The sequence below is a fragment of the Parasteatoda tepidariorum genome, chromosome 1 (assembly GCF_982258835.1).
Source record: "Parasteatoda tepidariorum strain Cologne lab strain chromosome 1, Ptep-v5.0, whole genome shotgun sequence".
NCBI classification, from domain to species: domain Eukaryota; kingdom Metazoa; phylum Arthropoda; class Arachnida; order Araneae; family Theridiidae; genus Parasteatoda; species Parasteatoda tepidariorum.
Genome location: NC_141755.1, coordinates 129587322 through 129605157, shown reverse-complemented (window position 1 = coordinate 129605157; position 17836 = coordinate 129587322). Strand labels below are relative to the sequence as shown.

The window sequence follows — 17836 nt, the reverse complement described above, 5'->3', positions numbered from 1 at the left end:
ACTCTAACCCATGATCCGTCTACCACTGAGGATATGTTATGTCAGTCCTGGGTTGGACCGAACCGGGTGCGGAATTCGAATCAGACAGCTATCACTGGGACCAAACTAGGGTCACCTCATTAGGAGGCGAGCGCCTTATTCTTTGAGGCGCTAAGGCTCTGGTTATGATAAATAGTGAAAAATGACGCAGAGTTAACGTTAGTTTGGTTATCCCAAAAAACTCCCTTAAAAATCTCAAATACAGAATGCGGCAGATACCTAGATCTGGCGCTCTTAACATCTCCCGTGAGTCCCCTGAATTTTAATTGCGAATCCCCACTTCTAAATTTTTGGAAAATTTAAGGAGCAAAGTTTCCGAATGATCATTTAGAAATTTTATTAGCTTTTATTTAAAGGGCCCTGGTCAGCTTAATATTAAGACACACAGCTCTAATTGAAATTTGAGCATCCCAGGTGTTCGCAAAGTTTTTATAACTTCAATTGACGATAATTCTCATTCAGAGATAAAAAAGCTATGAAAATATAGATTGTTATAGTCGATTCCACTCCATCTAGTCGATTCTAACTTCCATTATCATGCAATGTAGTAAAATCATGCACTCTACATATTTAAGAAACTTGGTAAAAATTCAGATTAAAGATGAATTCTTTCGTTAAATTAAGGCGAACCTGACTGCATTTTCATCTGTTACGGAACTAAAAGGTATCAGTGCTCTAACTAATTAAAACGGAGGCGTAAAAATGTACTAAAATGGCTTTGAGAGATTAATATTACTGCGATAATTTTTTCAATTTTATACACTTTGAATGTTCAAAGTTTGCCTTAAGAAATGTGTCAGGAAACCAATTTCTGAGAGAGAGGGTTTCTATTACTTTCTTGAAACTTTGAATAGGATTTAGTTTAAAGTTTCTACACTGACTTTACAGACAACAGTAGCGAGAAAACATTGAATGATAATTATAAACAATTTCGTGCAACTTCGATACTGATTATAAGCAAACTATAGCATTTAGGGAAAATTTCTTTTAATATTTTTATATTTACATAAACCACTCGAAGATTTGAGACAAATGCGAAAAGTGAAAAATTTATAGTAAAAGGAGGTAATAAAAATTTAATTTTCTACAGTTATGTTTATGCTGGTTCTTTTATTTTAATCTAGTTACAACAGTTATGGAATATAGAATAATTATAGCAAAGGAACACAATTTTCGCTACACGGAATTTTATTTAAACGTTATAAAAACATTTCATTACAAGTTTAAAAACTAAATATGAAATTAAATTTCTGTCGAATTTAAATGTCGTATTTAAAGATTTTTCACAGGGGATTTAATTGTAAAAAGTTGTTAAACGACAATGTTTGGTCACCGCAGGAAACTAGTAGACCCACGAATAGGATTTGTTTACGGCAATCTTTTGATAAATACGGCTTTAACGGGTATTTGACGTCTCCTACGTAACAATATCAGGCAGGGGAACCAGCCACCACAAAGAAGCAATGTGCATTCAATGCCCAATTCTTCAACCCTACTGATGCACTAAAGCCTGTTTGATTGGCATAACAAGTTAAACCCGTAGTAAAAATTTAATAATTTTCTTTAAGATAAAGTACATAGATTCATGGAATTTAACCACTGTAACAGAACGTCTGTCTAGAACAGTGGTTCCCAACCTGGGGGCGATCGCCCCAAAGGGGGCGATAGAGCTTCTCAAGGGGGTGATAATCCTTAGGGGGGCGATCAGGGGGCGACGAGTATTCAAAAGATAAAAATTGCTAATAATATTAATAACAAAAGCTATTTGAGATTAAAATTGAAAATATATATAAAACTTATGGTTCTTGTGTAGACAAAGAATTATGATAGTTAAAAATTAAAAAAAATTCAAGTGCAGGATCGTTTTCGTCATACGTTGTGGTATCGCAGGCGGAAATCTGATAAGTCACTCTGTTCCTCTGAGCAATAATACTGTTTCCAGACTTATTGATGAGATGGCCGCCGACGTTGAATCAAAACTCAAATTTTTGAAAGAAGGTAAATTTGCGTTGCAGATTGATGAATCAACTGTGATAAGTACGTGAGATTCATAAATGAGAGTAAGGAGATTAACGAGGAAATGTTGTTTACAAGAACTTTGAACACAGATACAAAAGAATCGTCGATTTTTAATTTGGTCAAAGATTATTTTGAAGAAAAAGAAATTCCCCTCATAAATGTAAGTGCTTGTGTATGTAAATGTAAATGTAAGTATGGTGCTCCAACCATGTCTGGTTGTCATACTGGGTTTCTGGGTCATCTTAAAAGAGAAGTACCGGAAGTTATCTCACCAGTCATTATGTCATTCATAGTCAACTTTTGGCTGCGAAAAATTGGTTATTTCTATCATCAATAAAATAAAAGCTAATTCTCCTAATAACCGTTTGTTCCGCGAACGAATTCCTGCTCTTCACGCAGCTATGAGATGGCTTTCAAAAGGAAACTGAGCCGTTTCTTCAAATTGCTGGATTCGGTTACTGAGTTTCTCGACACCACTGATCCTGTTTTCAGTGAGAGTTTGAAGCAACGCAAGTTGGAAACTGCGTACTTCACTGATAGTTTTGAAAAAATGAAGAAAAATCAACGTAAAACTTCAAGGAAATAAAATGAACATTATCAAGGCTGAGGGAATCATATCTTCATTCATCGTCAAGTTTGATATCTACAAGTCAAACATTGGTTGCAAAGAGCTAATGCAATTTCCAACACTTGAAAAGTGTTCAATGGCAGATATCGAGATTCTCGAAAATAAAATCTTAATTTTTACTGATCACCTTGATCAGTTATGGAATCAAGATTTAAAGATTTGATGAAATTAGAAATTCCGGATTGGATTTTCGATCCTTTCTCTTCTGAAGTTGTGGATAAGCTCACTTCCTCTTTGTAGACTGAGTTTTTAGACTTGAAGTATGAATGTGAGGCTAGAGTCGTCTTTAAAAAATACTGTTACGAGTCAGCTAGAGTAAAGCTTATGGACACTTATCCACAATTGTGGAAACAAACTGAGCCGCTTCTCATCTCATTCCCGTCAACATATTTAGTGGAGAGAAGATTTAGTTCGGTCTTCCAGCTGCTCACAAAGCAAAGAGATAGGTTGGACATTTGTTTCAAAGGAGACTCGCGTTTAAATCTGACGAGCATATAACCTGACATTCAAGCTTTAACTTGAAATACACCTAGCACAGGGCAGTCATTGAAGTGGTAAAAATGTGCTTTCTCACTCTTCATTTATTTTCTCAAATTTTAGTTGTTAAAGTTTTAACTTTTTCTTGATTACATTAAAGTATTATTTTTAAAAAAATGTACTTTTGTTTCGATTATTCCATTTTCAATAGCATTCCTTTTTGAAAAAAAAAAGATACAAAATTTTTTTAGTTAATAAAAAGGACAGGATAAATGTGCCTCCTTATTTGCATTACAATTTAAATTAAAATCAAATAACTTAGCATATTTTCAGTGTTTGGTTGCTCACAAGCAACAATGAATGGTTTTTTGAGCAAAAAGAGAAAGGGGCGATATGTGTCAGCCAACCGTAAGAGGGGGGCGATGGTCCACAAAAGGTTGGGAACCACTGGTCTAGAACAAATTATCCTAGAGAAGCTTGTTATTTTAAGCCTGTTCTCTGTTAACCGTTTGAGTGCAGTGAAGCTTGTTATGTGCCGAAAATGAGAAGACACTGTTTTGGTTAGAATAGGTTGGTCAGTAGTTGGTTGGTAGTAGTTAGCAGTTTGTGGTAGTTGGTTAGTAGTGTTGTGCGCATTTCATTCCGCACTATTAGCATAGATATAAGAAAACTCTTCAGCACCCAAACGGTTAAAGTACTATTTCTTAAATTAAAAATTTTGCATTTAAAATTTAAAAAATTCTGCTTTTGATATATATTTCTACAGTTTTTTATTGTGAATATTACTTAATTATTAAAACTTTCTCATTCAAATTTGCAAATATATTACATAATATATGAATACACTATTCGAACATAAATATTTTTAATACTTAAAACTGAATAAAAGCTCTCAACTTTAAGAAACTTAAAAATCAAACAAATGACGGTACTTAAAATTTAATATCATTAAAAATTTTGCAGACATCGAAATTTAACGCTCTAAGCCATAGGTCACCAAACTTTTTTGATCATCGACCCCTACATAATTTTTCGAAATCTCCATCGACCCCCATAAAAAGTAATTTTCTGTTAATTAAAACAAAACTCTATTAGATACTGTGTTTGTACACTTATTTAATGATTTTAAACATTTATTAAAGTAATAGTACATTGTGTAACAATAGTTTTATGAAAAATATATTAATGTTGAAATTTAAATACTTTAATATTTATTAAATACTAATAAGTAATTATGAATAAGTAGAAATAATAAGTAAAGTAACTGCAGATATATTGCTTCTTAATCGATGAGATGGGTGTGTCTGGTGTTCGCTATATTGAGTTCAAAATTGGTCAATTTTAATCTTAAATCCCCTCGAAACACCACATTTAATTTATTTCTGTTCTTAGTTAAGATTGAATTTACGTGACTGAAACCGGCTTCAACCATATAGGAACTTAGAAATGTTAGCATAAATGGCTGAGCTATTTCGTAAAGTTTTACATATTTTCGCATTATATTTATATTTGTCCAAAATTTGCTTATTGTTAAATTTTCAAAAAGAGTCTTTGCTTCAAGATCCGATAATAATTCAGCAAGCTCATCTTGCAGGTTGATGTTCACGTTTGCAATTTGAGCAGAAAATAGCGCAATAATCCAATCAGGGATGTCAATGTTTTCCAAACTACAAAGCGCAGTTTAAAATCGTCGCTCAATTTTTGAAGATGATCTGCATATATTTCCAAGTCTTCTTTTATTCCGTCTGTCGCAGATTTGAGAAATACTGATAATCCTTACGTATCAATGAAGATCTAAATAAATTTAATTTTACTTGGAAGCCTAACAGTATTGTTCAAGCTTCGATAATTGTTACATCCTTTCCTTGCAGCTTTGTTTGGACATCATTAAAATTTCCAAATAAGTCCGCTAAATAAAAAGTATGGTTCTTATTGTTTTGGAGTTCATCACTCAGAACAGGGTTTATTTCGCTGAGAAATTCGGTCGTGGAGTCAAATAACTCAAAGAGCCTTTGCAAGCACACACCTCTAGACAACCATCTAACTTCGGTGTGCAGAAGTAATTGGTTAAATAACTCGTCGTTCTCTTCACAAAGTTTGGAAAATATTCTTGATTTAAGAGGTTGGGCTTCAATTTGATTAATACACTTAATTCAAAACTGTAAAGCTTTAGGTACCTCTGGACTCACATAATTTTGCTACTAAGTTGTTCCTTTGCAACACACAATGAATAGTACATATTCCGGGCACTTTTTCTTTGAGAAATGTAGCAAAACCTCGGTAACGCCCTATCATATAGCAGGTGCCCCATCTGTGGCTACCGCTATTATATTTTCAAGCGGAAAATCATATTTATTAATTTATTTAAATATTCTTGTAAGCATCTAAAAATTGTCTCTCCTTCTCCATCAGTTTCAAAATATTTAGCAAATAAAAATTGCTCAATGACTTGTCCTTTAATTTTACTGAAATATCTAACGTACATCATAATAGCAGAAACGCCAAAAACAGATTCATCAAGTTGAATAGAGAACTTGCAATTTTAAATACGTAAATACTTGTTTCATCGCAATAAATATACGTTTATTAATTTATGTTCTATAAAGAAACTGATATTAAGTCAATTATAAAAAAAATTCACAAATTTCACAAACTCAACTAAATATGTGTGATTTGCGTATTAAAAACTGTTTTTTCTTCGACCCCCAATCTACCCTTCTGATTCGTATCGACCCCCATTCGACCCCTTTGATCATATCGACCCCTGCTTTTGTCAAATAGACCCCTGGGGGTCTATATAGCCCACTTTGGCGACCTCTGCTCTAAGCACTATGAACGTTCAAGTTACAAATAAACACTTAAAGCACTAGGGTCTTTTTCAGCCGTCTACCGCTACCAGTTCGTAAACGCTCAGCCGTTCCGGAACTCTCCATTTCGCGCCTATTTACCAGTATTATCGAGGTACTCTTGTTTCTTATTAAAAAATTCTGTTTCGTACTCGTGTTTCTTATTTAAAATTTAAATTAGATGCCAGTAATATAGATTGCAGATTAGTTAGATACTAAAAATCTGCAATTTAGAAGAAATTTTGTTCTGCATAAAAGCTTCGCTTATAAAGCTATAAAAAAAAAATCAGAAATATTGATCTTATATCGAAGGTAATTCTGATTTCAAAGTATATGAAGAAACTTTAAAAGAACTATTATTGTTCAAAAGTGTTTAAACCTTCTTAATGTAATCTCCAGACTAATTTCACAATATTGCGAAATCCGATAAATCTGAGATTTAACATTCTGAAACGGAAAAGAAAACTGCCTTAATACTGTTAATGAAAAGGATTTTGGAAGGACCACGTGAAAAGGATTTTAAAATTTAAAACGAATTTAGCGAAAACTAGAATTATGTTAAATTAATTGTTTTACTTCAGTGTTTATTAAATTTTATTTAAATCAATTTGGCTCCGTGAATAAAGAATTAACCTGAAACTAATTAGTTATAGGAATCTTTAGTATTTAATATATTTTTGTTATACATCATTATTTGATCAACCTTTACAACATTTTGATGATGATTGTCATCCCATGGTTTTACTATATATTATGTCGTAAGAAAGAAACTAAATTTTAAACAAAGTCACCGAGTCACTATTGTATTTTTCCCTTAATTTATTCTTTACATGAAAGTGTTTGAAATGAAAACTTTTTTAGGGTTATATGACTAAAGTGATAAGGCATTCACTGGGGGGATTAGCCGTATTTATCATAGTTTTTGGATATTAATCCCGCTTTAACCTTTTACAGGGTCTGAGAAAACTTCATTAATTTTTAAATGCCGATAGAAAGCCATTTTTATACTAATTATCTGTGTGACTAGATGCAGATACCTTTAAAAAATACAAATATTAAGTGCTTTTAGATAAATATGAATAGCAGTAAAGGTAAGCGTGAGGTCAAAAAAGGGAGGCTAACTGTAAAGAACTACTTTACTAGTGCGTTGCTTATTGATTTGGACCTTAACTACTTAAATTATTTGCACATGAACACAGATTTTAATCATCTAACAGATTTTAATCATTTATACACAAAAGTTCGCATTTAAGGTAAATTCTTCACATTAAATAAACATCACCTTACCCACAGAAAATCGCTTAACATTCAAAATAATTTAAGAAATACGCTAGATTTTAGAAATTAATCAGAATCGAAAATTTTAGCAAAATTGCTGTTAAAGATTTCCCTATGAAAAGTTATACTATAAGGAGCTTCAAAGTATAATGTATATAGTATAAAGTGCTATAGTAAATTCACTATACACTCGCTTAGCAGGCAAACAAAGTATTGGAGATTCCCTTTTCTTAAAATTTTATTACTTAATATTAATCTAAATATGCATTATGGTTGAGAAAAAGTGAGGAAATTGAAAAAATCAGTTACGCAAAGTATAAATATTTAAATTAAAATATCACCAAACCTCATAGTGTCATATTTTCTGATTAAGAAACAGTTTCAGCAATTTGCGTAATTTTAAAATTAGACAATTGTATGCCCTGACTACAGAAACCAAAAGCATATCGGGCCAAATTCTCTTGGCGGAAGCAATGACTTGTGAAATTCCAAATGACAGTTATCTAACCTGGAATGAGGAAATCACGCCTATGAAGTGTCGAAGGGAAAGCCATTTGGAGCCTTCGATGCGGAAGAAGTCATTGATGAAACCTAAACACAAGTTACAAATTGGTGCTTGGAATGTAAGAACTATGTACCAATGTGGAAAAAGTAGACAGGTATCAGAGGAATCAATTGGATATCCTGGGAATATCAGAACTTAGATGGACAGGTTTTGGCAAGATTAAAACTGGAAGTGAACAAATCATTTTGTACTCAGGAGCTGAAGAAGAGCACGAAAGAGGCGTGGCGCTAATCATTAATAAAGAAACAGCGAAGAGTCTTTTGGAATGGGAACCAATCAGTGAAAGAATTTTAAGAGCACGATTTTATTCAAAATACATTAAACTATCAATTATTCAAGTGTATGCACCAACGAATGATGCTGATGAGGAGGATAAGGAGACATTTTATGATCAACTACAATGTGTTTTAAATAGAGTTCCAAAACATGACATGATAATTCTTATGGGAGACCTCAATGCTGAGGTTGGAAAACGGATTAGTGATGATGAAACCTCCATGGGAAACGAATCACCGGGCGAGAGGAACGAAAATGGAGAACTGTTTGTTTCCCCGTGCGAACTAAATAGTTTGAACATAGGTGGGAGTAGATTCAAGCATAGAGAGATACATAAATGTACATGGACCTCACCAGACGGAAGAACAAAGAATCAAATAGATCATATTGCAATTAATAACAAATTCAGGAGCTCACTAAGAGACGTAAGAGCGATGAGAGGTGCCGACGTTGGATCAGATCACTACTTGATTCTTGCAATATTAAAACTAAAATTAAGAAAATCACCAAAGACGGGACATAAAAGAATAAGCTATGACATTGCTAAGTTAAAAGCCAAAGAGTGCAGACAAGAATTTTCAATCGAGTTGAAAAACAGATTTGAGCTGTTAAAGGAAGAAGAAAATCATGGCAACACTAGGCAATCAGAAAATGAGGTAAAAGAAAAAGTTGAGACTTGGGAACATATCAAAACCATTTATTGCGACGTAGCAGAAAAAGTGTTGGGTAAAAAGAAAGGAAAGAAAAGCAAAGAATGGATTACGGGAGAAACATTAATACTAATTGAAAGCAGAAGGAAAAAGAAAATACAGATGGAAACTACAAAGTCTGAAAGATTATTTAATCGGTATAGACAGCAGTATAGTCAAATTGATAGAGAAGTAAAAAAGTCAGCCAGAAAAGACAAAAGGAAATATTTCACAGACCTTGCCACTGAGGCTCAAGATGCAGCGCAAAAAGGACAAATAAGTACTTTCTATCAGAAAGTGAAACAAATAAAAGGAAATAAACGAAATTCGCAATGTGCAGTACGAGACAAAAACAATAAGTTACTACGGATAAGAGGATCGAAGAAAGATGGAGAAAATATTTTGAAGATACGCTTAACGCACACCATGTTGAAAATTCTGAGCAACTCCCAAATGTTACATTAAATGTAGCATCTACTGTAGATTTTTCTTTGGAAGATATCTCGCTGGATGAGGTACAGAGTGCCCTAAGGGCCACAAAACTAAAGAAGGCTGCAGGGAGAGATGGAATCGTGGCAGAGATGCTTAAGACAGATGTTGAAACCGCTACAAGACAGTTGCAAAAGCTCTTCAATGAAATCTGGAGAAATGAAAGAATACCAGAACAATGGAAAGAAGCAGTAATAGTGAAAATTCCCAAGAAAGGCGATCTAACAAAATGCGAAAATTGGAGGGGCATTAGTCTTCTTTCCATACCGGGAAAAATATTTGGAAGAATAATTTTGAATAGACTAAAACATGAAATTTATGGAATTTTAAGAGAAGAACAAGCAGGTTTCCGCAGTGGAAATGGAACAATGCAGCAAATCTTCACACTTAGAAATATCATTGAGCAAAGCTTAGAATTTAACACCTCTTTATATTTAAACTTTATTGATTTCAGTAAAGCCTTTGATTCAGTTAAGAGAGAGAAACTATGGGAAATTTTATCACTTTATAATATACCAGAAAAATATATTAACATAAAAGATATGTATGATAACAGCAAAGCATGTATAGAAGTAAATGGAGAATTAACTGAATTCTTTTTAGTAAAAACTGGCGTGAGACAGGGATGTGTTTTATCGGGATTTTTATTTATACTAGTGATAGACTGGATTATGCGAAACAGCTTGAAAGATGAAAAAAGAGGAATAAGGTGGAATTTCACAACTACTTTAGAAGACCTTGATTTTGCTGATGACATCGTACTTATTTCATCCAAATGTACAGACCTTCAGCTTAAAACAGACAAATTCAACAAATATTCAAATAGTGTAGGTTTATTCATGAACAAGAAGAACTAAAGTTATGAGAATAAATCAAGAGAAAAATGACAAAATTAAAATCGAAAATCACGAAATAGATGACATAGAGTCATTTAGCTATTTAAGTTCTATTGTAGATAAAAAAAGGTGGAAGTAGTGAAGATATTAGACAGAGAATAATCAAAGCAAGAACATGTTTTAAGGGATTACATAAATTTTGGAGAGAGTCAAATATTGAAATAAAGACAAAAATAGTTGTTTACAAAGCTATTGCTAGAGCAGTACTATTATACGGCGCAGAAACCTGGAAACAGACTAAGATCGAAATACAAAAATTAGAAACCTTTCAAAACAAATGTTTAAGATTTATTTTTAAAATTTTCTGGCCTTACAAAGTATCAAATCAAAATCTATTAAAGAAAGCTAAAATAAAAACAATCGAAGATGAAATTAAAAAACGAAGATGGAGCTGGCTCGGACATATCCTTAGAATGCCCAAAGAAAAAATTTCATATGTTGCGCTTACATGGGCCCCTGATGGTAAGAGAAGAAGAGGAAGACCCAGACTTACCATCCAGCGCATGTTTTTGGGCGAATTAAAAGAATGTGGATATCTGGCTGGAAGGAAGCAAGATCTATTGCTAAAGACAGGGGGCGTTGGAGGGATATGCTGGAGGCCTTAAGTGCCCAAGGCACGTAGAGGATAAGTAAGTAAGTAAGTAAAGTATAAATATTTAAATTAAAATATCACCAAACCTCATAGTGTCATATTTTCTGATTAAGAAACAGTTTCAGCAATTTGCGTAATTTTAAAATTAGACAATTGTATCTTCATTACTTATATATTACATATATATTTCTTTGATTTACCCTAAATCTTTTCATTTCATAACTCTGCAAAGAACTTAGTTGCTTTATATCTTTCTAACCTCATATTTACTTGATCCTTTATTTTTTACAGTACTGTCTAGAATAGTAACATTCTTACTAGGAGAGTTTTAAAAATAAATTTAAAAAAAAGTAGATCAACGATTTAAGTCAACTGCAAAATTTTTTCTGAATTTGCGAAACAAATTATGCCTGCAGATTCAAAATTTTTACAGTACTGTTTAATGTCTTGTATGTTTAAATCTGTTGCTCCAAAAGTAAGCATTCAAAACATTCCATAATTTCTAATGCCATAGTATAGCTAGATGATAAAAGTAGGACTAATTATGTATTCAGTTATTGAAGAGCGTCTCGTAATTCTAGAACAATGTGGAACTATTGTCAAATAGTTTGTCAAACGAAAATTCGGGTCAATCAAAATCTCATTGAAAGCCTAGAATGCTCATATTTCAAGTGGAGCTGCAAGAGCCTAATTAACAGAGAACTAACGACAATTCTAAACTAGCTTCTAAGTTAAACTAACGACAATTCAGTTATCTTCGAATATTTAAAATATATTGGCCATGTTTGCTACCTTACAGATTTGTTTATTCAAAAACGTAGTTAATAATCTGTTCTTCAATTATTAATTTTGATCCATTCGAACGAGAAATTAAGGAATCTAATCAATTTCGAAACTTGCTGAATCCACCACCTTATATAGTATATTTGCAAAAGATCAGTTTAAAAGCAGTGATGATTGAATTCTAAAGATGACTTCTATAGTAACAAGCAAAAAACCAGGGAAAGATACTTTGTTACGGTGATCGAAATATCAGCTCAGGGGATAGAGCGTTAGCCTTCTAATGAGGTGAATTTGGTTCGAATCCCAACGATGGCTGCTTGATACGAATTCCGCACCCGGTTTGCACAGACCTCAGTGCAGACATGAAATATCGTCAGTGGTAGACGGATAATGGGTTAAAGTGCTCTCAGCCGTCAGGCTCACCGTGAGGAGAGTTTTCTTAATGTCAACTCCCGGGCACCTCCACTCGCCGCGGTTTTATTAAACAACTGTTTCATAGCCTTATCTAGCAACCCTCACTGAGAGGCAACCCTATGATCGTCTCAATACAGCACTCTCAAAAATTTTAAACGAATCTTCGCGCTCATGGATATTTTTAAAAGTTGCTTGTTGAATTAAGTGAAAATTTTATCCTCGTTTAAGACTGGAAAAATTCAAATGAGAAAAAATACTTCGTCCTTCTATAAAGAAAGAGGTAGATAAATCTGCCGAAATATCGTATAACGACACTACACAAACACAATTATTTCATTTAATTACAAATATTTCGGTTAAAATAAATTTTCAAATCTAAACTATTCCTGTAAATTAAAATTTGGAGTAATAAAATATTTATATCTTCAGAATAATCAATTTCTTTTGAATACCTTAATTAAGTTAAAGAATTACCTCCTATATAAATCACATTATTAAGTGTTCATGTTTTTAGCTTTTATATTTTTTTTTTAAATTATCAAAAATTTTTTTTTACGCAGTATAAAAAATAATTCTTTCCTTCATTTTTACCAGGTTTTTCAATTGTTTCCATTTTAGAAAAAATCCTTCAAGATGCTTACAATCTTTTAAAAAGAAAAAATTAAATATATTTTATACTGAACAAATTGATTGAAAATATTTTCTTCGTAAGAGTCTTTAAAAAAAAAAAAAGAGCAAAATTTTCATTAAATCAGTTCAGATATTTTCCAGAAAATGCGTAGTATCATGAAAATGAGGGGAAAAAATATTTTTAAATAAAGCAGTGACATAATGAAATAAATTTATGACATATTCACTACTATTTTCGCATAGTTAACTTATCTTTTATAACATCAAATCATGTGTATTTATTAAAACTTAATTGTGGCGGCTGAACTTTTTTTGAATGTATCTTAAATTTGTCAAGGAAAATTCCGATATTTTCCTTTAGTTATATATGCTTCTATCACTGTTATTTGTGAATATCTGAAATTATTCACCTGCTTTTTATTTGTCTCCTAATTAAATTTATCATATACGAGGGTTGCTATTTATATTTCAGGCCTAATATAATTAAAACAAATATGTAGGATCGAAATTGGTTTTATTGTTTTTCAAAATATTCTCCATGATGATCAATACACTTTTGCATGCGTTTGAACCAATTTTCGAAGCACTTTTTCCAGTCCGATTAAGGTAACTCCAAAACATGCGTTTTGAATGCATCAACCGCTTCTTCGGGGGTCGAAAATCGTTGTCCACGTAATTTATTTTTGATGTGTGGGAATAAGAAGAAGTCATTGGGTGCCAAATCAGGGCTGTACGGCGGATGACCCATCAGTTCGATCTTTCGCTCCGTCAGAAATGCCTTTGTTTGAGTCGATGTGTGAGAGCTCGCATCAGAGATGCCAACTGCTCCGGACACGACAAAATAATTAAAAAAATGGTAATGAACTACAAATTAAATTTTGCAAATATACGACTATTTTTGCTCGCTTTTTAAGAGGTATAGCACGGCGTATCTACTTAAAAGTGGTGAATTATATAAGCCTACTAATTATTTAGAAATAGTGGTGGATAAAAATCTACCAAATTGAATTTATTAAACCGAGAAACACAATTATTGAACTACCACTTTAAAATATTTATTGGCTGTCCGGAGCAAGTTGGCATCTCTGTCGCATTGTCATGATGAAGAATGATTCGCCTGTTCTTCTGCTTTTTTCGAATTTCTCCGATGACTTCTGGCAAACAAATGGTCGTGTACCATTCAGAATTGACCGTCCTGCGTTGCTCTAACGCCACTGTTGCCACATGACCGTTAATGCCGAAGAAACAGGCAATCATCATGTGCTTCTTCCTCGAACAACTTTTGTTGGTTTTGCCTCGTCTTGGAAGACCCATACAGTTGATTGCTGTTTTGTTTCCGGCTCATATGCATATATCCATGATTCGTCACCTGTGTAGATGTTATACACAGCCTTTGATGTACCTTGAACGTATTTTTCCAACATTTCCTTGTACCAATCGACACGAGCCTTTTTATGAGCGTTTGTCAGATTATGAGGGATCCAACGCGAACAAATTTTTTTTCCGCTCAAATGTTCATGCAATATTTTATTGGTGCTAGTCAGACTAATGTCCAAAGACGCCTCTATCTCACGGTATGTCACATGACGATCTTGCTTTATTAGTTCACGCACAGCATCGATCTTTTCTGGCACAACAACGGATTTTGGACGACCTGCAGGGGATTCGTCCTGGATCGAACATCGACCACGATTAAATTCGTTATACCAATTTTTTAGTGCTGCAGGATGGCGCTTTATCGCTGAATAAAGAATTAAGTTCATCGAAACACTCTTGTCTTGACAATTCACGTCGAAAGTTATGAAAAATAATGGCACAAAAATGTTCACGATTCAATTCCATTTTTTGAAAGAGAAGAACTTTTAAATTTACTGTCAACAACACAAATGAAGCTATAATGGTAAATCGTCTGCTGAATTTATGTTTAAAAATATCCAACTTTCGATTAAAATCGTCTGCGGTCGCCTAGCAACACTTACTGTTGCCAAGGCCAGAAATATAAACAGAAACCCTCGTAATTTACTATGTACTTATCCTTTCATGCTATATTTCAATAATTTCATAACTTATTCCATCTTTTAACTTTTTATTCATAATTTTATAGCAACTTCAGCTTATTAGATTCTGTAACTCAACAATTTGTCTATTTTACAATTTCTTTTGTAATCAATTTATTTATTAAATTTATGCGCTTCTAATAAAGATATGCGCTTCGAATAAAGATAAAAATACCATGAAAATTATTTAATTCACTCTAAAATGAGAAGTTTTTTCCTTAGTACAAAAAGACATTTATTAACTTGAGGTAACGTAATTTAGCATGATTCATCTATTTTAATAAGAACGATTCAGAGAAAAGTAGGATAAAAAAAATGAGGTGTATTTTAATTTATATACTGCTTTAAAAAGAAGACACAGAAAACTTTATGATTTGTATGAATACTTTAAAAATAATAACAAAGAGTTTCTGTCAAAATTGTGTTAACCTAATAAATTTACTTTAACTGCTACACAATTTTAACCCTTGAAGACCAAAACTGGAAATTGCTAACACGCATAAAGGAATTTATCGTTTGGGACATAATTACAAAAAGAGTGTCAAAGTCAAGTACGATTGCTCGGACATAAATATTATTGGGACAAAAACTGCAAAGGGGAATCATTAAATCAAGTTTAATCATAGATATCAGTCTCAAAAAAGGAAAAAATTAATAAATTAAGGTATAAAGCTAACACCAACAATCTCCACATCACATACAAAAGGAAAATGCTTGAAACTCATAAATTGTGCAGTTACTTAAAGGTTATAAAAACTAAACAATAAGGTACAAAAGCCTGTTGCATTATTAAATATTATGGCCACATGCTTCATAAAAACACCATAAATTATTTGAAATAAATTTGTAAAAATAATTAAAATGCTATATCCTACTCACAGAAGAGGGGAAAAATTCAGATAAGCAAACTTAAACTTTTTGAACCAGATAAGAATTATAAACCAAGTTTAAAATTAAGAAACCAAAGACTAAGAAATAAAAAGGTGCTTCAGAAAGTTCGATTATATAGAGAATGACAATACATAAAAACTTATGAAGCATGCTAAATTTATTCACACCTCATCATCACTCATGCGTTTTTTAAATCGTATATTCCGGTCAATTAAAGTAAAGTTAGTTAGTTAAATGCATTGCAGTATCGATCATTGAATTCGTTGAAACACAATTCTTTCTAGTCTACGTCTTTTACCTAACTTAGATTAGATTTATTATTTGTTTGTGCATTTTACCGCAACCCATTTTTATTTTGTCTCATTTGAAATTTTGACGCATAATCAGTTTATGTTCTTCATGGCTTCGTGCCTGCCTTTGTGTTGAGTCTCCGTGTAATTATATACACAGAAAGACTTTAAATATTTAAGAAATCTTTGTGAAAAAATTAAGAATGCGTCACTTAAGAGAAATAATCCTTTGTGGGCTTTGCTTATTCTGAATAGAAACAGGTTCCCTTTCTTCACTTATGAGCCTGGAGGACCCACGTAAACATCTCAAACTTATAGAAGACACCAAAGCCATGTGGAGTAGCAACTATAATATAAATTGGATTAAAGCACACTCAGGCATTGAAGGGAATGAAGAGGCCGACTGGGTTGCTAAGGAAGCCACTAAGCATGGCCAGATTGATTTTGAGATCCCGGGTGAAAAATGCGATATTAAATCTTACATTAAGAACATTACTTTTAACCGCTGGAGAGATGACTGGAGATCTAGTGACAAGGGAAGACAAACCTATAAATTTTTTAAAGACCCAAGCATAAAGCGCCTGCAGGCCAATTTTTATTTAAACCAGCTCCTTACTGGCCACGGAGTGTTCGGGACCTATCAACAAAAATTTTTCAAAAAATCAGCTTCATGCAATTACTGTGGAGTGAGACAGGACATTGATCATCTAATCAAGCACTGTCCAAGATTCCGGGCACTTCGTGGAACCCACATGAATAATTGCGAAGAGGAACATCAATTCTTCGCTATATTGACCTGCAGGAAAATTGACTCAAATTATTAAACAAACCCTGGAGGGCATTCTAGCCCCAGATCAACTGACCCCAGTCATGAACCAACAATAGATCATGTCATCGAAAATTTTTACTAATCAACTTTCAGCCTTACATTTTGAATTTTTATCTACTTTTGATTTTAGACTTCATAGACTTCTAGTCAGACTTTTACTTTTAGATATTTACTATTTGGACTTTTAGATTTCATTGATTTTAGTTTTGAGAATTTTTTTTAATCTCTTGTTTCCTTATTATTATAATCATTTAATTCTCGACATTTACACCGGCGCTATTGGGTTTCATTGCCTTTAACACATGTTTTTAATTGTCAAGTGTTAATCCACTTTTAACTGATCACCACTACTGTCATTTGGCAAAATTTTACTGTAATTTTAGTTTTTAAAGAAATTTTATTGTAATAATTTTACTTTTACCTCCGTATACCCCCCTGGGGTGGGTCGGAGTTCAACCTATCTTATTCTGAAAAGAATGGAAAGAACAGTTTCTAACGGAAACAAATGTCACGCTTAAATTACAATCAGGATAAAGATACCCACACTACGCCACTTCGTGAAAATATGTATTAAACATTTTATTAAACAAGTTTAAGTTTATAACTTTAAAACTTTCTTTGAAGGAAATGAGATTGCGGACACTATGGCTAAAACTGGTGCTTGCGAGGCCTCTGGGTTATCGGCACCTCTCACCTTTTTGGAAATCTTCTCAAAAATAAAACACAAAAACAAGACCACTTGGAATGTCCCCCCAAAGCACCCATCAGCATCAAGCAACTGTTCTTCAGACCAGGCTTCGCCTCACCACATCCTCGATTGCCTGGGGCTCACCAAACAGGATTTAGCAGATGATCCATTGATGGTGTTGGATTTTTTGAGAGTGTATAACGTCATGGACCTGGTCCAGCACTGCTGGCCAATGGGGGCGTGCAACAACAACAAATTTATAACTAAATAATGTAAATATGTGTATAATAATACTTAATAAAAGAAATTTTTAACAAATAAGTAAAATATTTTGACCTGTTTTAGTGAAGCTTTCAACTAATCCGGTACCATCAGTTCTATCTGGAACGCCGCCGGGATTGGTTGACTCCAACTAACTCGTTCACCGGACTCCAACTAACTACAGATTCCTCCAGAATGC

At 33.1% G+C, this 17836-nt stretch overlaps 2 protein-coding genes across 2 annotated transcripts in view; one reads left to right on the top strand and one right to left on the bottom strand.

The window, feature by feature from the left end:
- The window catches only part of LOC147816945 (uncharacterized), a 34247-nt gene that overhangs the window by 12477 nt on the left and 3934 nt on the right, over positions 1–17836 (bottom strand). Inside the window, exon 2 of the mRNA XM_087152990.1 lies at positions 1–17836. This exon is cut by the window's left edge and continues 12477 nt beyond it. Within this exon, the coding sequence (XP_087009116.1) occupies positions 13878–14384 (507 nt within the window). The 5' untranslated portion in view covers positions 14385–17836 and the 3' untranslated portion in view covers positions 1–13877.
- On the top strand, positions 7761–9282 carry LOC147816946 (uncharacterized). The gene is made up of 2 exons (XM_087157469.1): positions 7761–7938; positions 8048–9282. The coding sequence occupies exons 1-2, from the start codon at positions 7761–7763 to the stop codon at positions 9280–9282; spliced, it is 1413 nt and encodes a 470-aa protein (XP_087013595.1).

Excerpts from the sequence above, each read along its gene's own strand:
- LOC147816946 (XM_087157469.1), top strand. The coding sequence starts at position 7,761 with ATGACTTGTGAAATTCCAAATGACAGTTATCTAACCTGGAATGAGGAA. Across the intron at positions 7,939-8,047 it reads TATGTACCAATGTGGAAAAA|GAGCTGAAGAAGAGCACGAA; the intron begins GTAGACAGGTAT and ends TTTTGTACTCAG.